This window comes from Balaenoptera physalus, assembly GCF_965194825.1.
Source record: "Balaenoptera physalus genome assembly, chromosome: 4".
Classification (NCBI taxonomy): domain Eukaryota; kingdom Metazoa; phylum Chordata; class Mammalia; order Artiodactyla; family Balaenopteridae; genus Balaenoptera; species Balaenoptera physalus.
Genome location: NC_138891.1, coordinates 69,560,046 through 69,584,355, shown reverse-complemented (window position 1 = coordinate 69,584,355; position 24,310 = coordinate 69,560,046). Strand labels below are relative to the sequence as shown.

The 24,310-nt window shown below is 37.9% G+C and overlaps 1 protein-coding gene across 12 annotated transcripts in view; it reads right to left on the bottom strand.

The window, feature by feature from the left end:
- Nucleotides 1-23,949, bottom strand: part of CCDC50 (coiled-coil domain containing 50) — a 115,044-nt gene extending 91,095 nt beyond the window's left edge. For 8 of the 12 annotated variants that reach the window (XM_082461516.1, XM_082461523.1, XM_082461527.1 and 5 more), the window contains exons 1-4: nucleotides 23,768-23,887; nucleotides 5,476-5,575; nucleotides 3,287-3,327; nucleotides 2,977-3,099 (exon numbers count right to left, since the gene is read on the bottom strand). In XM_082461516.1, coding sequence (XP_082317642.1) covers nucleotides 2,977-3,067 — 91 coding nt within the window. In that variant the 5' untranslated portion in view covers nucleotides 3,068-3,099; nucleotides 3,287-3,327; nucleotides 5,476-5,575; nucleotides 23,768-23,887. Of the gene's footprint in view, nucleotides 1-1,512; nucleotides 1,633-2,976; nucleotides 3,100-3,286; nucleotides 3,328-5,475; nucleotides 5,576-23,767 lie in introns of those variants that run through there. The other 4 variants (XM_082461522.1, XM_082461519.1, XM_082461521.1 and 1 more) reach the window with 3 other exon arrangements.
- Between the last annotated feature and the right edge of the window lie 361 nt (nucleotides 23,950-24,310).

Sequence of the window (24,310 nt, the reverse complement as noted above, 5' to 3'; positions counted from 1 at the left end):
CCATTCTTAGCGCTTATGTATGTTCACATACAGCCCTGTCCCTCGCTGAGAGATAATGCAACTAAAAAGCAGGCAGAGCTTGGAGACGTCAAGATTACTCTGAAAAGGTTTTAAGATGGAAAAATCATTTCTGCCCCCAAATCATATTAAACCGAATATGACCTACTTAGCCCTGGCTCAAATGCAACTACAAAACCAGCAATTTCAATAGAAAGTCCTGTTCTTTTACATCCAATATATTCTCAGCAAATTCTAACAACTTGAGGCCCAGGTCAAAGTTCCCCAATATTTCACAGAATGAAAGTGCTCTCAAGAAGAGCTAGTTAAACCTCTTATTTAATAGGTGAGGAAAATAAGGGCCAGAAGGAAGAAAGGGCTTATTAAGGCTATATTCATAGTTTGCCGGTGGCAAGGCTGGGAATCAGTTTCTCAGCAAGCAAGAGCTGTTTCTGCTCCTGACAACCAGCCCTCCTGGACTCTGGTAAACCACAGTCGGAACAGACTGAAAGAAGATATTCTATACTGACCAACATGCATTCTCTAAAACACTTAGCTGGTTAACATTAATTAATTAAATGTCTAAGACACGTATGGATTTAGTTCATAGAAAACAAATATTCAGAATGAATATTTTAAAAAGTTTAAAAGCCACTTCAATTTATGTTATTAGAGCAGAAAGGTACGCCAAAATAATATATTTTATATGCTTTTAATATTATGCTGAATAAAATAAAAATTATAAAATTACTACAGTTTTCCATGTGGATAACCATGTGAATAACTGCAATAATTTCATGTTTTTTTATTTCAGTCAGCATGACATTAAAAATATAATGTTTATGGATACATATACCTGTAGTAAAAATATATGTTTTTAATATCTGGCACTGACATAGTGACCCCTAGAGACACAAGCAAAGGGGCAGGTGTGCCTTTACCATATATATGCTGTTCCACTGCTTTACAAACAAACTAGAGAAGACTGAAGGAAGTGAGGCAAAATATTAGCATCTATTAAAATTAGGTGATAGGTTCCTGGGTTTCTATATTTTCTGTGCTTTTTGTAATGTTTTACATATACTGCACTTAAATTCTACAGCTAAATATAAAAACTTTTAAAATTCACATCTTTATTTCATCAGCAGCACATATAAACCATAAACATGATGACGCATTTGACATATTATAATACACCAAGGAATTTATGAATTTATGATTACCTTAATAATGACTCTTTTTAATCATTTCTTAATATGTAAAAAGCAAGGCTGAAGTATATTTAATTATTGTGATTTGACCCTGAATCTTATTACAGTAGAGGCTGAATTGGTACCCACAAAATATGGGTAAGGTCTGCGCTAGAAAAGAACCTAGAAGATCTTCCATGACTACAAAGATGTACACACACTCATACATGCACAGGGTTGTATTGTCAATACACAGATTTAGCCCTTCAAAGTTTACTAAAAACTTCCAAATGTATCGTCTCATTTATGCAGAGATATTACTTACTTAATCCATAATTTCCTATGCATCCACTCTAGTTGCTTTCAAAGTCAGCCTCTGTATTCTTTGCAACGCTAATCTAATGCAAGCTGGGAAAGTCACACCTCCAGCCACCTTGCAAATCAGTAACCAGTTTGGGAATTACAGAAAACAACTCTCAGCCAGGACAAGTTCAAAGCCAGGAGCTTTGCTCCTCCTCTAATCCACTCTACTTTGAAGCAAACGGCTATAAACAGTACTGAGACTAAACAGCATAAACTCATCTCACTACGTTTCCAGGCAGGCACATTTAAGAGGAACTACTGGACCCTGGACTATTATCCTGCCACTTCTCAAACTTTTTCCCTCCTATGTTCACTTTCATTCACCCTAATCTCAGGTTATCTTCTTGTCATTAAGCCAACCCCATCATTCTCCATTCCCATCCAGCCCTGCAATCTCTACACCTTCCACACAGTTAGTGCTGGATGTAGCATAAAGTAGGACTTCAGGAGATGCTCATTAATAGAAAAAATGAAGAAATACTGGTCAATAAAGTCAAAGAACAGAGTTCCACAGACAGGAGGAAAACAATGTTATGAATAGAATTAAGCTCTGTCGTTAATGACAGCATCACAGAGACTTGTAAAATTTTTCAGACCTTCAAATAAAAACTAGAAACCTCTCCCTTTCCCGTGAAAAGAACGGAGCTTTAGTGATTTTTAAAGTCCAGATATGTACATATATACAGTGGATTAGTTTATATTAAGGCAAGCAAGTCTCAGGAATGGGAAGTAGGATTTATATATCTCCCACCTATTTTCCTTGAAGAGAAAGATGATTCTCATTCATCTGTGGATCCCCCTAAATAAACAAATGGCATAGTACGCACCTAGTAAAACAGTTATTCAACAAACATTTGCTGAATTCTATTATTAGGAGGAATAAGTCATTTACAAGCCATCAAGGAGGTGGAGTTGACAGAAAGGTAAATAAGCATAATTTAAAATTTAATAAAGGTTATAAAGACCTATAGAAAATTCCTTGAAGGCATAAAAGTGGAGCAGTTGTGCTTGTTATGAACTGGGGGTAGGTGTAAGGAGTGGGTGTGACTTGGCAGAGCTGTATCAGGAAACCTTAAAGAAGTTAACATACAAAACCAACCTCAAAGAAAGGTTGAAATTCCTAGGGCAGAAGTGGTAAGCGTTCTTAGCAGAGGGACCAATTAACTCTATACAAACTAGAAGATGAGTGAAGAAGTCATTCCTGTTTTGTCATTTTTTTACCCACATCCCCAAACTTTCTGAAAATAAATTGCTATGAAAACTTAGCAAGCTTCCTCCCACATAAAAATGCCTGGATTACTAATACATTCACTAGAAACTATTTCTTTCAACTGTGTCTGTACTGCCTTTTACGTTCTGGTATAATTTTGTGAATTATTCTGTTTTAGTGTAAATGCTATTAGTAGCAGATGGAATACATACTCACTGCTTCGAGAGCTGGGTTTATGCTTACTTTCCTCTGTTCTGTACACATGGAAACGCCCTCTATGAATGAAGAAGATGTTCCAGACACACATTTTGTCTTGAAAAGTTTGGTAAGGACAGGCAACTGCAATTGACATTGATATAATACTTTGTAGATTACAATGCACTTTCACACTTATTTCTCCTAACTGTCTGAGGGTCTGAAGGTTTTATCAATATCCTCATTTTATTTATGAGGAAACTAGGCTCAGAGAAATAAACTGGCTTGACCAAGATAACCCAACAAATGAGCAAATGAACTGCAAACCAACCTGAACTCTTCTGGCCTCCAATATTTCTGCTCAAAGAACTCCTAGAAGAAATGGATCTATGTTTAAGTATGTCAGAAAAGAGTGATATTATTAAATACTAATTAAAATAAGACAAATATGCATTAGGTTCTTTGAAATTGAGGATGAAATAAAATTTAGGTAAGGGTGGTACATGTGTTCAGAAGGTGGGTTCCAGGTCCTAAAACAGAGCAATAAAAATGGACATAGTTTACTTTGTCTCACTATCTCCCAAGAAGTCTCTAGCTATCACGGTTGACCTGTGTTCACTTCTGAAAAGCAAGACAAAAAAATTTTGCACAGTATTCCATAGATGACCTATAAGAAAAACCCTAGGTAGTAACTGCAGTGGGAAATTCCAAGGAAAATCTCCCTTTGGGATCTAACCACTTTCCCCCATCTCCATCCAAAGTCAATGGCTTTTCTTCCCTTTGGTAAGAGAGTATTAATGAATTCAGACTAATGTGTCTCAGAGTTGTTAAAGACAATTTTAACTAAGAAATGATAACATAGGTAAAACCCCTAAGACTTTGTCTGCTACCCTACAAGAGAAATGTCTCTCTAATCGATTAAAGAAGTCTCTTCCCTTTATTAAAAGCTTTAATAAAACTGCCTCAGTAGAAGAGAAATGGGATGCAGGTAAACTGTGAATAGACCTCATCCTAATGCCAAATCTTCCACATTCTCAGCCCCAGCAAAGTTTATATACAGGGACTAAGATGACATCAACATCACCACCACTAATACCAACACCAAAACCAGTCTCCAACCCCATCACCACCACCATCAGTGGGAGCTTCTTAGAGATGCTCAGCTATGGAATGGAGACACTCTCCTAACCACCTGCCCCAATTATGAGCCCCAAAACAACAAACACAGCTTGGAGCCCCTGGTCCCTCTGACAACTGAAACTTCCCACTTTCAGGCAGAAAGCTGAAAACAATGAGAATAATACCCAAGTAATGTTTGAGCAATTAATTTATTAGGGATAAAGCATAACTGAAAGGTAACCTTTGATCCTTCTCTGACTTTTAGTGTCTATAATTTCCATCTTGCTGAAATGAACAAAACTGAAGTACAGTACGACAGAGGAAATAGAGTGGCACCTCATTTTGGCTGATGCTAAAGAGGTAAACAACACAGGTGTTCCATACTCATTTTCTTTGTTCCTAGTTAAAGTAGCCAATGGGAGGGCTACTTTTCTGATCAAGTCTCCAAATGCCCTGTTCTTTCCAATACACTATGGTTACTCCATCCGTCTGGGAGATAGAAGAGCCTTCTGAGCAGAGATCTATAAAATAATTAAATCAGATCCACCTTCCTGTATTTATTATCCTTAGTATAATTATCCCCCCTTACTAAACTATCCACAAAGTACACACAGACTTCTGCAATTCCTTTATGAAAGACAAAGACTTTCATTCCACATATTGTACAAATGATTGGGGCATCAAGTATCATTAACCACTGTTTCAATTGTTTGGGGATTTTTATGGTTATTGGTTTTGGTTTATGTTTTTCTTGGGTGGTTGGTGTGGGCGTGAAACACAGAGAATGGGGGAGTCTTGCAAGTCTGAGGTAAGTTTAGTCACCATTACACAGATGATGGGCATAAGAACCCTTTTCTACCTGCCAGCGGTTCCTCTGTACTCTCTAAAAAATTCATAATCAACCTTCAGAAACCTCATTCAAATGTTACTTCTCTATTAATCCAATCCTATAGGACACAGAACCAAAACCATCACAACTGATACTCTCACACACCCAGCAGATTTACTTATGCTTTTTTTCCCCCCAGTGATTTCACAACATGTAGTAAATATAACACTGGAGAACTAATCATATAAATACATGTACTCATTTGTTTCCCCATTATGCATTCAAGATCCTGAAAGGTAGGAAAAATCTTATGGATCATTTTCTCTCCAATATTTATCTCAATGCCTGGGATGATGATTTTCAAATAAATCCTTGTGGAAAGGAGGGCTCCTGAGAAAAATGATGACTAGTATAAATGATGCACCATGAAATCTTGCATTTCCACATTCTCCAGCTTACCTAAACAAAGCTAAGAAGCTGCACGTCTACCCACAATGCCTTAAATGACAGTAAAGGGTTTCTGTTCCCAACACCCCAAATTTCAGATGTATTATAATGGAAAGGATAATTACCTGATAGACTCCTAGAACACCTAGAAAAGTTGTACACTCAGGCAGGTGGTCAATTCTTGGTTCCTTTAGATGACAATTAAGTACATCACTCAAAATGGCTCTGAAAGTTAGAATAACATGCCAAGGATCACATAGTTAAATATATGGCATTTCTAAGATTAGACCCCAGGGCTATGAAAAATGTCTGTATACATGACGACATGCTTATTAAGCTAAACAGCCTGACAGGGTACATAGGATATATGTGGCATTTTAAAGCAGAATGCACTGTGTGCTAAGGTGCTGGCATGAATTTTCAGAATCTGGAGCTAGTCCCCTGAGCTATTTGTTTGATAAAACTGTCTCATGTCCTCAGAAGTCCTCTATAGTTGCAGGCTGCCAAATAGTCCTGAAAATTAGAAAATGTTAATAAATTAAGTATAAGGTGAATGAAAAACAATCAAGGATGACAGAACCAAAAAAATAAATAAAATAAAAGTGGGAGGAGAGAAAAGTCCTGAGAAATCTAGTAACAGAAAGACATTTTCAGGGTTAATTATCCTTCCATCAACATTACAAAATGACAGAAAGCTACCCTTTTCATAAAAAGCTCCACAAAGACCAGAACAGTATAACCCAGGATTTTCTGCAAAGTTCTACCAAATATCTGATCTGCTAAAGTCACCACCTTGGTTAGAAGTCCAAAATGTCTTAGAGCATCAAGAGGCTTTAATCCAAAATACCTCTGAAAATAATAAAGGCCCTGGATGACAGGTTGGGTTCCCAAGTTTCCTCAAATATTTCTAAATTTCAGTCACTCTTCATAAAAAGGTGCTGATTCATCACTTTCTTAAAATTATAGAAATTGATTATCAGAAAGGGTCTGAGTAGTTGTTAAGTCCAGCTTTATCCTGTCCAAATAATCATCTGGACTCCTCATAAATATTTAACCACAGGAAGCCCACTTCCTTTCAACACAGTTCCCTTTCGGGTAACTATAAAATGGTCTGTGGAAGGACGAAACCTGCCAATCTATAGATATCATCCCTGGTCCTAGTTCCAGCCTCAGAGTGCACTCACATTCCCTACAGTGTATGTGGGTGTTTTGTACAAACCACTGGCACTCTTCGGTCTGTTGTTTCATACACACGATAGGTGACCATCCACATGGCATATTATATGAGCTATGCACAGGTGAAGTCCTTCCTGAAGGTACCCGCCATGATATGGGCAGAGCCCAGGGCTGATTTCTGAGCCTTTCTACAGTGTACACTGACTATAGCTGAAATACTTGATTTTTCAAGTTAAATTTTATTTAGAAAATACTAGAAAAGATAAACATCAAAATCCTAACATTGATCATGTACTGTAGGACTATAATGTAGCTTATTTTCCTTCTAAAACATTTCTATATTTTCCAATTTATCTACCATGAAATGGAATCTTATTATTTATAATCCCTTGTATAATATTTTATAATAAAAAAATACATGTTTTTAATCTAATTTAAGCATCTAAACAGTGAAGCAGCAAATATTTACCACAGGAAAAAATAAGTTGCAGTAGCAATGTTTATGGATTCAATTTAATTATACTGTTTCCTTAAGGTTAGAGAATAAGTTTTTTTGTTTGTTTGTTTGTTTTTAAGGAAAAATGTATGCTAACAAAAACAAAGTCTACGTAAGACCCCAAATTTGCATCTGATCTTCCTGAGAACCAAAGCAATCAGGGAAATATGAAAAGCTGTTCAGTTCTCATTATTGTAAAGGAGAAATAACACCAGTTCCTGACTGGAGAGAAATGTCTTACTAGTACCAAACACGAAAGCAAGTTCAGCCACCATGTTGGAACTTAAGTAGGAAACACTGAGTTATATAATGTACTCCTCAATAGTTCAAGCATGAGTTTTAAACATGTGTCTACATACACACAAACATATGCACACACCTTCAACAAAAGAACAAGACTGAGCTCACTAAGGAGACATTTTAAAAAGCAGAACAACTGATTTAATCCCAACATTTAACTCTGATGCAATTTATCAAAATAGGTTCCTGAGCTTTTTTTTTCCCCTAATGCCCCCAATTCAAAGTTAAATGAAAGCCCCAGTAACCCAAACCACTTGTTTGGCAAGGAGATATAGCTAACCACAGACACACTAGATTGCAGGCAAGTGGGTTTTGAAAACGCTGAGATAAGTCCTCAAATCAGAAGTACTACTTTAATATCACAGACCATCTGCATCATTATCAGAGACCACAGAGTAACTGGGTAACTTATTGGAAAAGTGAAAATGGCTAGGTCAGAAATTTCCATCTGACAGGGTAAAAGACTGAGGGTGAGAGGAATACTGAAAAAGGGAAGGAAGGTAGCAGGGTGGAAACAGCAGTTTTTACTCATCCTGGTAGAACTGCTGGATAGAGATAAGACTTTCCATTAGGAAATAACTGACTCAAGTTTTCATAAATGATTAAAAATACCCACAAACACAAACAACCTCACAAGCTTCCTGGGCTACAGGCATAAACTTTATGGACTGGTGCTTTGAAGCCAAACCTTTTTGTGTTGGCAGTAACAGAAGAAAAAAGTTACCCAAGAAAAATTACAACTCTCCAAAACCCCAAGTGAGGTGCATTCACATGGTCCAATGTTGGATGGAACAGGCATTAGAAAAGACTGCCCTAAACTGAACCAAATCTGTATGTTCTATCCATCCATCATTATTCTATCCACTAGGGTCACAAAAATTTTTTTCACACTATATATGGTAGCCACTAGTCACACATAGCTATTTCTTTAAATTAACCAAAATTAAATTATAAAAATTCAGTTCCTCAGTCTCACTAAAAACATTTTCAGTGCTAAATAGCCTTATGGGGCTAGTGCTTACCATTTTGGACAGTGAGGGATACAGAGTATGTCCACCTTCACAAAAGTTCTGTTGGACCACACTGCCCTAAACAATAATCACAGTATGACAGAAAGGACAGTGTCAATTTAGACAACCGGACCACTCAGCAGCATTTAAAACCAGATCTCTAATACCTTACAGATCATTTACCAAAGAACTGTGGATTCTCATTAGCAAATTATGCATCTGTGAATTTCAATTGGCTTGTAAAATTAAACTGATCATAATCAGAGGAGCCTTCTCCTAAATGTACTGTCTTTGGTGCCTTCCTTAAAGAACAATTACATTTTACGTGGGTGTCCCACTTCAGAACAACTCAGGGATATATGAATTTACACAGCAGCTAAATACATAATTACTCTTACTATCATAAACATGATTAAAAAGGAAGCACTCCTGCTTTAAAATGATTCAGTTGATTTCTAAATAGATTTATAAAATTTCATAATTAAACATAGAAAGATGACTATCAAAATTACACTTAGGAAAAAATGAAACTCTTAAACAGTGTTAGAATTGTGTAGTACACTGCACAGAGCATTGGTAATGAGATATTCAGTGAATACTTACTGCATACAGAGGCACTACGGTATAACCAAGAGTACGCTTACCTAGATTCTAATCCTAGCTCTAACACTCACTAGATGAATAATCTTGAACAAATTAATATCACTTATATTTGCTCCCCTGTAATATGAGAGTAATAATAACAACTGTAAGTACTTAAGCATTGCAGGAAATTTTCTTTTTTAAAAAAAGTACTCACAAATTATTCTGACGGAGATAAAGCTTCTATGTAGAAAACAATAGACCACTGATAACCACAGGAGTCCTCAAAAGGGTAAATACCCTTAGCCAAGCAGTAGCAGACAAGTTTTTCAAAGTAATTTTCCACTATGAATATCCTGGTAGTAAAAATTTATTTCTTTTATTTTCACCCCATGTATCCCTAAAGAACTCCAACCTTCTGTTCCTCTATTTGAATGGCACTTTTCCTGGCACTTAAGCCCTCAAATGGTTTGGCAGCCCTCAAATGGTTTGGTTTCTCTGTTTGCCTTAGCCTAGAAAGAAAAGCCACCCATCTCCTTAAACCTCTGTAGGATAAACCCAGTCATGCCCATTAAAACCCAAAAGATCACATCAAGCCAACTTAAGTACAAGTTTACACCAAGGGAAGAAAAACCATTTTGGTTTATTGGCTTCATATGACAAGTTTCCTAAAGTACTAGCTACTGCAAGTTCTATTTATCTTTGAACTTTCAACTTCTCTTCTGCAAGTAGATACTTTAGCTAGCACTTTCTTTCTTATTAGGATTAGTAAACTCATTTCAATTTCGAAAGATTGAGAGTACAGTAATACTCAAAATTAAAAAAAAAAACAAACTTAAAAAATTGCTCATGGGATAAGTTGGCATGGGAAAAATATTCTCTTACAATCTTGTTCCCATAAAGCAAATTGCAACACTCACAGTTCCACTGTGGTAACCATTTGTCAGAACTCTACACTCATTTCCAGTAATCTTGGATAATGTAAATCTGAAAGTATGGACATAAAATAAATGGACAAGTCTTGAGATTTCTGGAATTCTACTCTGATATGCTGCCATATGCTCAATAATTGGTCACGTTTACTGACTAGATTGTGTTTTTCTAAAAGGTATCTTGAGATCATGGGTATATTCCTAGGATCAACTCAGTTTTTACACTTACTAGGGGACTGCCTCCCCAGAAGACCAGGAGAATTCTCTTACAAGCAGGCTTACATTAAAAGCAGATTTCGTCTCCTAGAAATACTCTATACAGAAGAAGGTAATGACCCAACAGAAAACTGGAAAAAACAAGCCTGTGTTCCAAAGCATACCCAGAAACTTCCTAAGCAGATAACAGGGAGTTGTGCATCGATTTTAAGAAGGGATTTTGTCAACCACTTTGGTTCTCCATATAGTTCATCAGAGGGGATGAACTTTACTTTATTTCTTTTCTTTTTGAGAAGGAAACCTGTATTCACCTTAGTGGTATTTAAGTTAGATGTGAACTTTTGATGCTTCTCTATTACCAAAGAAGGCTGGACACTCAGTTAGTGCTATGGGAAGAGAGAAGCAAAAACTGAAGTTTAGTAATAAACTCCAATAAGAACGAAGCTGAGATTTCTTCAACGATACAAAAGTGAACAGAGTACATAAAATGGCATCATGGTTCTGATTTGGATTTTGCCTAATGTTTAAAGAGTATTTCAGAGAAGAAAAAACAACTTTGGAGCTATACAGATCAGGATTCAAATATTGCTTCCTTATTGGCTAAAAGATCTTAGGCAAGTTATTTGATCTCTTTGAGCCTCAGGTTCCTCATCTGCAAAATGAGGATAAATGTTGTGAGGACTAAATTAGGTAAGTGAAGGGCCAAAGAAAACATCTGTCACTCAGTAAAAGGAAGTTCAATAAACGGAACTTCCAATTACTACTGGCATCATCAGAGTTAATGAAATCTTATAATTAGTTATTTTCTATTAAGTACTTCTTTTAGTCAGGTCTCACTAAGTCCCTGATTAACACAGATCTATCACTTCTGTAGTATAGAATCTATAATGGAATAAGCAATCACTACTTCCTCTTATGAATGTATGGAAATGTTTCCTGGCAAGGAATTACAATATAATCAACAGTTGACTACATTTCAATAGCTCTTTCTAACTTCATGTTTTCTCATGAGGGAGAACATGTTTCCTATACGTACGCATTGTGGGCCTGAGTTAAAAGGAAATCAATGTGTCTAGAACGTTTAATAAGCTCCACCACTCCAAACTTTTTTCAGTTGAACGTCCAGGATTAGAAAGCAAAGTAGAATTCTATGTGAAAGTCATGTAATTATAGTTTACTAAAATAGAAGAATCATCAAAGTATCACCATCAAGAATGGTAGGAGAGTAGACTGTTGAGAAGAAGTGTAGCCATCAAAACCTAAACAAAATATTAACATGTAAATTTAAAATACAGCATGCCTAAAACCAGATGAATTTTCCTAATTTCTGTTCCTTGAATACGCTAGTAAAAGATTTCTGCAAAATCCACATGGCACTTTGGTATCTTACTATGAGAAATGTAGATATCTCTTTCCCAATTTATAGAAATAATGGCCTTATTGTAGCATGTAAGGAACAAACAAGTTGAAGTACAAACAGCCCAGTTCTTCATTCCAGATACCGGTCAGAATTTTAGTTCTGGCTCTGTCAGCAGCTCACCAAGTGACCTTTGACAAGTCACTTTCCAAATCAGAACCTCAGTGTCTTGACCTATAAGGAAACAGTCCAAATTATTTTTAAGAACTCCTCCAACTTAGATATAGGGTAGTATGAAATTTAGTTGATTCAGTATAAGTAATATATATTTGTCTCTTGGATACAAGCACATCATCTAAAACGTCATAACCACAGCTATGTAAAAGACCATCCATACAGGATGACTGTTATGCTAACTTTCTCCTGTACCAAATATTGCTTTCTTCATTGCTGTTGTTGGTTTTACTATTTCTACCGTACAAAATGGCAAACATCTGCTTTTATCCATCATATTTTATGTATAGTAGCCTTCACCACCAATAAATCTTAAAATAACCTTTTGCTCAATCTAGTGACTTATAAAAAGGTAGACTTATCCTGTCTCAACTAGCAGTTCTCACAGAGCCTTCAGTATCATGGTAAAATGAGACCATGTTATCATTCATTTACTGTCCGATGAACGCAACTGTGGACTGTACTATTTACTAAAAGGTTAACCTGGGGCCAGATGAACAGAGTACAGCCTGGGAAAGCGAACACCCTCAATATTCAGAAGTCTTCTTGAAGATCACCAAATTTAAGTTCAACTAGAATGTGGTCTAAATGCCTTGGATTTCTCCATGTATTGTTACTGAAACTGGCTTCAGTATAGTATATTTGGTTATCATGTAATTCCCCTGAAGAGGAAGTGAAAGAAAATCAGGGGCAGCCTGCATCTGTGAACAGGAAGACAAGCTGTCCAAATACCTTTCTGCTCTAGAGGATTGATTCACTTGTCTCACTTGTTTTTTAAGAATTCAAAGTCATTTTGATGATTTTAAAAAACTGCTATAATATCTACCTAGAAGTACAAATTGGTTTTTGTAGCACTGCATGTTTTTAAAACAGTGTTAACTTCTGATACACCATATGAAGCTGAAAGAGACTAAACAGTATGCCCTAATTTAGAAAACCATCCTAAATAAGTATGAATTAAACATATCCACCCCCAAAGCAAAAATTCTTGAGCTCTTTTGCTCACGCTTTCCCACCCTCTCTTGATCATAAACCATACCAGGTTTATAATCTGTACATTCATGTTTTTCGTTTCCAACTCAAAATATTCAGATTCTTCACAATCAGGAACTCTATAATCAAGAACTTAAAAAATACATGTTACATGTGACCTGTTTAGTTAAAACTTTATAAGAACTTTGACCCCTTTACCTAAAAATAACTCTAAAGGAGAAAACAGTAAATGTAAAAATTCTGAATAGAATCCAACACCATCTAAGAAACTAATTGGATCTTTTAGTAACAGCAACAAAATGATACCGTATCACAATCCTGGAAAATGTACACACTTGAACAGGGTCTTACTTAACTAAAATCAATCCATAAACAGGTAAGATCATTGCTTCCAAAGGAGCCTACTATGTCTTTTGGCCTTGAGTTAACCTTAACACCAATCAGTCCCCTACAGACATTTGATAGATGGGGAAATTTCATGCAACAAAAAGTAAAAGTGATTGCTTCTAATCCTCTATTCCTATCCCAGTGAATTCATGCAAACCATCATAGCTCTTATTCTAGTGTCATTAGTTCAGTTAGCTCAGGTCCGTCTGCCCACTGAACATAAGCTGTCAGATACTCTGACAAGTTTTCTGGAGTATCTCCTATGTGTAAGGATCCCCAAGAAGTACTGAGATCAGTCAGCTACCAGTCTTGTCTTGATAGAGAGCTTGCAGACCAATACAGAGGATGAGACATGTTGCTTAAGGAAGTAAGTTAAAGAGATACAAAGGAAAAAAACAGGGTAGACTTAGCAGAGAATCAGCATTTGAGCTGCGCCTGGGGAGGTGGTGAGAGGATGAGAGGATAGAAATATGCTATGTTTGGATAGTATAGAAGGAAATACCATGCAGAGGATTAGGGCTCAAATAACAATGGTCTGGAAAAAGGAAAAGTTGGAGTATTATAGGGTAACTTGAACAGTAATATCACTGAGGCTGAATGTATAACACAGCAGTTTTCAAAATACTTTCATATCCATTTCTTCAATTAACTCTCATGGAAAGTCCACATATTAGACATAGTAAATATTATCTCCAATAAACAGATAAGGAAACTGAAGCTTAGAGATACTGAGTGTTTTCTCTGAGTCCTTACATCAAATGAGTAGGAAAGATGAGATGTGAAACCAAGGCTTAACAAGTCCAGGTTCAAAGTACTTCCCCTTTCCAAAGAAGTCAGCCTGCTTAAATTAAATTTTATACAAGCTTGCTTTCAATCTGGACAAATTATTTAATGTATCAGTAAACAAGAGCAAATACTGCAAAATAATTCTAGGAGGAGCTCAATTACTGAAAAGATACACAGCAGAAATGTACAGAGTAAAATGGTAGCCTCCTACTCTATTTAAGATGAAGAAAATGATAGTTATACTACATACTGACAAGTAAGTAGGAATCAGAAATGTGTGCATTTCTTACCTCCCTTCAACTGCACAAATCTTTTCAACACCCATTCTCCACATTCAGGGGGAATAAATGGGGAGAACCAATAAACAGGAAACAAAAAGAAAACTAACTAATTAAAAGTAGAATTTTCGGAAACCCACATATGAAGAGCTAAATGAAACCTTAATTATTCCTACTACCTCCAATTGAGCAGATTTCACTTAGTAATCAATTATGAAATAGAGAACACATTAAGAACCTCAAGACAGTCTACGGGAAACAGGTACCCTTCAGGTTTTAAGTGTCAACAAAAACTTTACATTTCATATCTAGAAAGGGTTTTTTAACAAGGAGCTCGCTTAGTCAACATATCCAACTGCCTGTGGTATTTCAGCAATGTCTCTTGCAGTTGTGTGGTCACCAGCATACACCTATTCTGGTAAAATTATTAGAATCACCCTTTTTACTCAAAAGTGTCTGGGTTTGGCCTATAAATTATTTGGCAGCGCTGCCTTTAAGCCTCAGTAATTATCCTAATTTGGGAAGCTTGAGCGCCACTGCAACCAAGTTCCTGGAATTCGGGGATGTTAAAAGCACAGTAAACTGGAGTCTATCAATAATAGCTCCCTAACCATTTTCTAAACCTCCAGCTTGTCCCCTCCAATATACACACATAGCCAAAATGATCTTTCAAACATTAGCTCTGTGGAGTTTTAATGGGGTAACTACAAGGGGAAAAGAAAAGAAGAAATGCTTCATGGGTACACTAAAGCTCAATTTCAAATAATGAGGTCTGACCATGGAAAACTGGGAAAACAACAGAAGCAGACATGGCAAGTTAGAATCCAGCAATCACTGACAGGATAAGGAACCGTTTGTAAGCAAAGCCAGAAAGTGATCTGTAAATGCAGACACTGAGAGTGCACAGTCCTTTCCAAAATAGCTGCTGGCAGATGTCAGGCCAAACTCAACGTGCAGATGAGAGGATATGAATCTTAATCAAGTCTCTTGTTTCTCTTCCTCTACTTCTGGTTTCCCATCTAGACAATAAAAACGTTTTGAAAGTATTTGCCAACCCTAACATTCTGTATTTTGCCAAATTTCATAATATGAAAGACAAAGCTAATATTTTAAAGTATTTGGTGGGAAGTGCTACTCAAAAATTAGTGAATATAATACCTAAAGTGAATCATGGACTCCTCTCTATAGTCAACAGGCAAAAAAATTTGTTGATGGGGAGGCAATGAAGAGGGAAAGATATCCTTGTAAGTCATTCGTGCTTTTACTATATGCAGTTAAAAGTCCTGGAGTAATGTTAATGGAAAGTGACTCAGTCTTTATGACTCATTAGAAAAATAAAAGCCAAAAAAGTCCAGTGGGGACTCCCCTGGTGTTTGGTCACTGAGAAGCTGTATCAGAACTAGAAATGCTCATCACACACTAAGCCTTCAAAGTTTAGTGGTAAATCAACCTAGGTACTTCTGATACAAGTTTCCAAGAAGACAAAGTGACACTTCGTTCATGCAAATGTTCGTAACATGTTTTGAAGAGAGCCAGTAACAAGTAACGAGCTAAGAATCATAAGCAAACTTTTTAGAAGTTGAACTTGTTTACTCATGCACTTCACTCATGAAAGCCCCACAGATCCTTACTCAGAACTGGCATATGGATTATTCTTACTTTACATAAGAGTTCTACCTTGATAATCAATTGTGAAGTCCCTAGAAATTTATATGCAGAGCACATTTTTTCTTAAAAAAAAGTAAAATAAAAATCAGGATGTAAGCCTGTATTTTTAAAAGTCACTACAAAAATAAAACATGCTACACGAGTTCAGCCAATAATAGTCCCCAACAGCGCACCACTATAATTAAAGAAAAGTTTTGATAAATGTTCATACTGATAACTGAAATATCAAAAAAGATTAAATAGGGAAGTTTTTTAAACGGTTTCACTGAAATGGTCCCAAAGAAATTATTGTTTTTCCACAAAGTACCAGATAGTAAAGAATTTAATCTTTGCTAATCATAGTCTCTGTTATAATGACTCACTCATCTCAGCCTTCACAGCATGAATGCAGCCACAGACAATATGTAAACAAATGAGCAAAGTTATGTGCCAATAAAACTTTAGGCATTGAAATTTGAATTTCATACCATTTTTACCTGTCACAAAACATTCTTCTTCCTCTTTTTTTTTAATCATTAAAAAATGTAAAGACTATCTTTAGCTCACTGGTATAAAAACAAGCGGTGGCCCATAGGCCATAGTTTGCAAACCCCTATCTTAGAGGAACTAATTTCAATTACTAAAAGGAAAAAAAAAATGCTGCCCATTCTTTAACCCTGATAAAGGCCACAGTATTCTTAGTCATATGTTCCAAATGTCCATTGTAAGTCCAAGAGTATAATCTAGATATAAAAAACTACAGATTCCTGGGACCATCTCCAAGAGATTCAGCTGATATCAAGTAGGGCAGGAATATGTTTATAGCAAAGCTCCCCACATCATCCTAATGTTGCACCAAGGTTTAAAGACCACCGACATCTTCAAAATATTTATCTGATAAAAGACTTGAATTCAGAATATGTAAAGAACCCTCAAAACTCAATAAAAAGAAAACAGTCTGATTTTTTGTTTTAAAGGCAAAGCTTAGAACACACACTCCTTCGACAAACGATATGAGAATAGGAAATAAGCACAAGAAAAGAGGCTCCAATCATTAGTCATTAGAGAAATGCAAATTAAAGCCACATAAGATAATATTACACTGTTAAAATTCAGATCACACAGCTATGAAACAACAAAACCAGAATTTAAACCCTTAAAAAAATAGTTAAAAATTAAAAAATATATATCTTGACAATGTAAAGTGCAGACAAGGATGCAGAGCAATTGGAGTTCACATACATTGCTTGTGGGAATGCAAAATGGTACAGGCCACTTTGAAAAAGTTTGGCAGTTTCTTATAAAGCTAAACATACATTCACCATATGACCCAGTAATCCTACCCTAGGTGCTTACCCAAGAGAAATGAAACCATGTTCACCTCAAAGAAAACCTGTATACAAATGTTTACAGAGACTATTTATAACCACCAAAAGTGAAAACACCCCAATGTTCGTCAACCAGTGAATGGATAAGCAAAAGGTGGTACAGCCACACACTGGAACTCAGCAATAAAAAAGAACAAAATTACTGATACACACATGATATCAGATGTATTATGCTAAGCGAAAGAAGCCAAACTCAAAAAGCAACTTATTGGATGATCCCATGTATATGACATTTTTGTAAAGGCCAAACTATAGGGACAGAAAACACATCAGCGGTTGGTGGAGGTGGGGAAAAGGGTGGAACAGTCTGCGGGTTATGTTAACTGTTCTGTATCTTGATTGCTGTGGTGGGTACAAGACTATACATTTGTCAAAACTCAGAACTACATACTAAGAAGGATGAGTTTTTACTGTACGTGAATTATACATCAATGAATTTGACTAAAAAGAAAACAACACTGATATAGAACAAGCAAGACTGGTTTTACATTGGTTCTGGTTTATCAGAAAGTTTTCAATGCTTTTATGTCAGTGTATGGTTACCAACTATCATGTGAAGACCTACATATCTTAATATGTGTGTGTTTATGTGTTTTAATGATAATAATGACCAAAAAAATAGTTCTTTTGAGTATGCGTGTTTGTCGTGTCCTTTTAAAAGTAGTATCTAGGAACTCTTTTGTACTGGTTTCTAAATTCAAACTTCTGGGAATAAATAGTCTAAATAATCCCCAAGGTATATAAGACCAATGATCCTTTGTAGATCTTATTTAGGATCTAGGGTATCCTAATTTTACAGGTTTGAAGCACAGGACACTTTTAAATAGGTCATCAATTAAAAACATTAATCCAACAGCCCTTCCAGTGGCTACATCTGAAACTGCAAATGTAGCTGTGATAAGGTTTATTTTTTCCCCTTATAGGTCAGGGTAGTTAACTTTGAAATACACTCCTGTACTTAGAGAACTGGAATTTCAAGCAGAGTTTACTTAAGTTTTGTGGTATCACACTGCTTTTTGTTACTGAGGCAAAAATTCATTTATCTCAATCAAAACTCCTATGTTCCTGAAAAGAACTAGAGAAAAGACAATAGCCTATGGCTTTCTTTATTTCCCTAATATGTTTAAACTTCTTAAAATGTCCAAGCCTCTAAACATTAGCCCCTTCAGCTGAGTGTACCAGAGAAGAAATGCATTTTCTAGGTAGAAAAAAACACTGAGGCAGGAGTATGACCTCCTGTAGTTCACCCAGTAATTCATTTGCTGAATCGAAATAAAAACCTAAAAAAAAAAAAGCTTTTAATTAAAAAATAAAATGAAACCTATTTTAACTCATTAACATTCATATCAAACATTATCCCTAAAATAAGTTGAGAAAAATCTCTGGAATTGTTTTGTCATTCATTATTTTTATCCACTGTTTTAAATGACAGTATTAATGAAATACATGAGGAATGATTCTTAGGCATCTACAGAATAATTTAAAAGAAAGAGAAGAAGAGGGAGAGGGAACAAAGGAAGAGAGAGGAAGGGAGGAGACAGGAAAGGAAGGGGAAGGTGGGAAAGGAGAGAGCAGGGAAGACTGAGCTGTGTGAATACTCGGTTTTGAACTTTTCTAATTCTAGGCCCCATGTGACAATTTTTAGATACTTAGCCTCAGCGGTTTGATACAACTCACTTTCCCATCCTGGCTCTAATCTGGCTGGCCTAGATCAGTGGTTTTTAATACCTTCTACTCTGAGATCCTTTTTTTAAAATAGCAATTAACTTTACAGTTTCCCACAAGGGAGAAGTGGTCCTTTATGTAGTTGTTAGTTTAAAAAAAAAAAAAAAAGCATTTCTCAAATCATTAAGATAATCTTTATTTTACAATTAACAGCTAATTTCATTTTTTAAAAATCACTGATTCATTTAAGAAGGTACTGCATACCTGCACATAGCAATAAACTGAAAGATGTTTTGTTCCCTTATGTGAGAGGCATTCTGGGTGCACGTATGGAATTTCAAGGGTTCTTTACAACAACTCGTTGAACTCTACAGGACTGCCTGTCCACCACAGCAAAGATCAGAGAAGAAAAAAAATTAGAAAAATAGATTAAAAATTTTTATAAATTTAATAGTGGCACTAAGATACATGATGCCCATGGTTAAAAGGCATTATCTCTGCCCTTGAAGAGCTTATGCTCTGAGGACCTTCCTGGTAGCACAGTGGTTAAGAATCCGCCTGCTAATGCAGGGGACACGGACACGGGTCGAGTCCTGGTCCGGGAAGGTCCCACACGCCGTGGAGCAACTAAGCCCGTGCACCACAACTACTGAGCCCGCCTGCCACAACTACTGAAGCCCATGCGCCTAGAGCCCGTGCTCCACAACAAGAGAAGCCGCTGCAATGAGAAGCCCGCGCACAGCAACAAAGAGTAGCCCCCGCTCGCTGCAACCACAGAGAGCCTGCACGCAGCAACAAAGACCCAACACGGCCAAAAACAAATTTAAAAAAATAAATTTATAAAATAAATAAATAAAATAAAATACAAAAAAGAGAGCTTATGCTCTGAGAAGGAATATGAAATTATGCCAGAGATAGGATTCCTAAACTAAAAGGGAGCATCTAGTATTCATGATTTACTCATTCATTCATTCACACATTCAAATATTTGCTGAATCTTTGCTGGCTATGTGAAAGACCTGAAGCCAGATGAGGGTAAAGAAAAGAAGACACAAACCTCCTAACTCAAGATCTAGCCGTGGTCTCATTAAAAGACAATAACAACAACAACAAAAAACTGCTGTGGAATTTTCAAGAAAACTGAAAGTGAGTTTGCCCTGGAGCCAGATAATGCACCTCTCAGAGACCAACATCACATTAGATACCTTGTGTGCGTGTGATATGCTTTAGATCTCTGGGACTACTTGGTTAACCTACTGCACCAGACATAATTTTTTATCTTTCCCCTTAAAGTTCTGGATTTATGCCATTAATTTAATTTACCCCATTATGCCGCTGGGGTGTCCTGGACCTAAAATGAATCAGTGCTTTCTAGGCATATTTCTGAAACTGTATTAACTTTTGTCTTTCACTAAAGAAAAAGGATTTGCTCTCAGAATAGCTAGCTACCTTTATTTCAAGAAATGTCTCTACCAAGTGCACCAATTTCAGATGCTAATCATGACTGCACTCAGGTGCACACGTGCCTGCACACACACAGAGTTAACTAACTTTGGAGACGGTGGAAACTTCCAGTTGAAGGACAGTAAGGATATATAACACGCAATAAAATTTCTTACTGCTGAAAGGAAAGAAAAAAGGTTAGCCCTGGTAGAAGATGGGAGGGTTGATACACAAGTGCTCAATGGCTGGAAGTGGGAAAACGCTAATGACTAAAAAACTGCAAAGGAGTTAATAAACTTTAAAGGGTCTACAAATGGCTTTGATGGACAGGCTACAGCACTCAGACCAAAACTTGAAGATAATGTGAAACCTCTGTTAGATGGGGGAAAGGGCAAGATTAGTGATTGGTGAGCAATTAAAACTAAGTAGAGAGATGGGAATCAGACTGGAGAGAGCAAAAAAAAAGTGGGGACTCTGGATTGCGGTTTCAGAAAGAAGATTCAGAGTAGAAGCTAAAATTTACCAAAACTCTAAGCTTGATAACTAATGAAAAGTACTCTTTTTTTGGCGGGGGGGAAGCTCTGATCTAAACTAAAAAACTTTCGGAATATTGTTGGAACCTTTGTCTATTTGAGAATACCTTTGTCTAGCGTTCACAAATTGCATGATGCATTTGAGTTACACATCTACTGATAAAAAAGTGGCTGAGAATTTTTTCAAATCTTGTTGCAGAGAACCTCAAACGTTTCAGAAGCAATAAAGCATTACTACTAAACAATGGTAACAGTATTTCCATTACAAAAAGTATTCAGATGTTCCAAATATGTTTTTAAACCAGAAATAATAATGTGTGTTGACATTTAGTTAGACTTAATTCTTTTCACTGCATAAGAACTCACACATGTCCCTTTGTCTCCTATTTTAAGAGAGATTTCCCAACGTAAAAATACTGCTGTAGTTATTTTTTTCAAAGGTCCGTCCAAATGATGAATATCTTTGGCCATCTTAAAACTAAATAAGCAAGCATTCGATTTTAACCTAGAAAAAACAAGTTTTCAAATAGTCTCTTTCCCTGATGTCAGCTGCTACCCATGACCTCTGTTGAGAAGTTCACAACAAAAGTCCCAGGGCTCCCCATCCCCTCCTAAAGAAAAGGGCAGTGGGAAGGGACAGACATCCACAGCATTATTCTTCTCAATCTCTATTGGAATCTACCCCATGATCCCAAATTGTAATTGTATATAAAGGTTTAGATTGATAGGAGAAGTAGAGGAGACAGATTTTTAAAACTGGAGTTTAAAAATCTGTGCCAGAATATTAAGCAAATTATTACTAAACTTTCTTTTCAAAGTGAGTTGGAGTTTCAGTATTAAGAAGTCTCAATGTCTGTGTATGTTTTACCCAATCATGGACACCAACTTTATTTTCTTTAATTAGGGTCCAGAAACATCATTACAGAGCAACTGGCCATAATTAAGAGTTATATTAGGGAAAGATACACTTTATTCGATGTGAATACTTCCCAGATCAAAAACCACACCACCATTAGCACATTCCTAGTATAGTGTATCACTTCCTTTGATGATCTTTGAACTAGAAAAATCAGATGCTTACAAAGACAATAATCTCAACAATTTCGGACCACCTTCAAAGTAAATCAATACTTAATTCTAACTTAATGAAACAGCCACATAAATTTCCTTACCACTTTTCCACATCATGTAAACCCGACTGCCAAACACCATGTTGTGCAAAATAAAAGCAATCCAAATGTGTTAAACTCCGGAGTTTAGCAATGGAAAAATTTTGCATTTACAGATGGAAAGTGTTTGTTGAAACCCTTAAGAAAGAATATACTAGAATAAACCATTCATGTCTTGGTTAGAAACCAGAAGACCTAAGAGTAATATAAATGCATGCACAGAAAGTGAGTTTCAAGTTTGTTTCAGGTCACGGACATACAGGGAGCTGGGTAAAATCTTAGCACTACATGACTAATACTTTACATATTAAGGTTGTGTTTGAACTCCAATTCTCATCCTACTCCTCACCCACCCCCAAGGAAGCACTACACACTACACAAGGATCACTTTTTCTCTAGAGACGTCCAACACACACACACACAAACACACACACACACTCTCTCTCCCTCTCTCTCTCTCTCTCTCTCTCTCTCTCTCACCAGAAAGGTTAAGGACAATCTCAAAGACCTGGACTTTCAAAGTGTAAATTTGCCTTTCCTATCACTCAGGGTCCAGACTTGACAGTGTTAAGAAAAGTTCATTTACATATGAATGCCAGAATCTTCACCAAAGCCAGGTTAGGAACTGAAAGGTTGAAAAATACTATTTGATAAAAATCTCAGGCCTAAGCTCTAACATCCTTCAGGAACAACAGGACAGGCCCAGCCCGATTAAAAATTCTACATAAAATCAGCAACACTGTCTCCTAGTGTTTGGAACTCTGGGACATAAAGCAGTCAAGCTTTCTTCGAATTCTGGGGTCAGCCTGAGCACCCACAAGCCCCTTTGAATCAAATCAGGTTGGCAATGAAACACGCAGTTCCAAGAAAGCAAAGATTCTTATTTTCAATTCCATATTCCCAAGACAACTAAGACCACAAGAGTCAGCTGAAACAAATAACATCCACTACAAAGACAATCTCTGCAAGCCCGGAGAGCACTCTGGGACTTCCATGCTTCCCAGGGTCAAAATAACAGCCAAAGATCACTAAAGATTAAGGCAATCCAGCACCCAAGATCTCAGCTGGAAAAAAAAAAAAAAATACTTGGTCTGGATGAAGACGAGGAACAAAAAGTCAGTGGGATCCTTGCTAGAAGCCAAGCCAGACCAATACTAATCAATCTTGATTTTTCTGGACCTCAGTATACGGAGCCAGTAAAAATCAAGGTCACAGTGAGTCCCCTGCTCCCCCTCGCTTAGTGCTTTTTATGAGAAAATGCTTATTTATAGCAGCTTCCCATCCGCTGCTCGCGCTGGGCAGTGCCCAGACTAAACTTTTAAACCTGGAGGAAGGTGGGAAAGTCAGCCAGCCAGACGCAAGGCTAGGAAAAGTAGACAGAAGGAGGGAAAGAGTCAAGTTTCAAAACAAAGGCTCCACAAGGAACTGAACGTCAACCCCTCCCCACTTCCTAGCCTTCAAGTTAGCCAGGCTGGGACTGAATTTTTAGGAACAGAAATAAGTCAGATGTACCCAGCTCTGGAGCATTCACTAAGGGCATTTCTCTTCCCGAGAACCTTTGCACAACCACTTTTGATGAGGGTGGTGCTGACCTCTCTCCCACAGTCTCCTTTCGTAGGAGAAAACTGAGGCTCAGAACGAAAGTGACTTGCCCAAGGTCCCACAGCAGAGCCTGAATTCAATTCCCTCCCGGCCAGGGAGGGCCGGCACCAGCTGAGCGCCGAGCGAGCGCCGCTGGGGCCGCCGAGACGACGCCCCCGCCGGGAGGGACGCTGGGCTGGGAGCCGGAGGGGCCCCGGCGCGCGCTCCACGGCCCGGCCCCTACCTTCCTTGACTCCCGGCAGCTTGGATTGGTCGATGCTGACTTCAGCCATGTTGGCCCGGGCTCCGGACGGCCCTTCGCCTCCCGCTTCCCGGAGGCCGTCGGCACCGAGCTCTGCCCGGCGCGCAGCAGGAGCAGCAGCAGCGCCCGACCCGGCGCCAAGTCCGGCCGGCAGCGCGCGCGGGCCCGGAGGACAGAGCGGGCCGCCGGGCAGGGACTGGCGACAAAGGCGGCGGGAGACGGGCCCCGGCGCAGCAGGCTGGCGGCCCAGCTGCCCCGCCGCAGCCACCTGCTCCCGCGCCCCCGGCCCTGATCGATACCAAATACCCAGAGCCCGGAAATGGACCCGGGCCGGCCAGTACGGAGGGAGAGAGGAGACAGAAAGGCCGGCGGGCGGACGGGCGGGCCCGGGTGGGGAGGGGGAGGGGGAGGGGGAGGGGAACTGCAGGTCTGTAACCGCAATTGCGAGTGGCTGGCGAGTGCAGATCGGCTCCCGCGGCCGCCTCCCTGCTGTCTCCTTTGTGCCGAGTGACGCGCGCCCGAGGC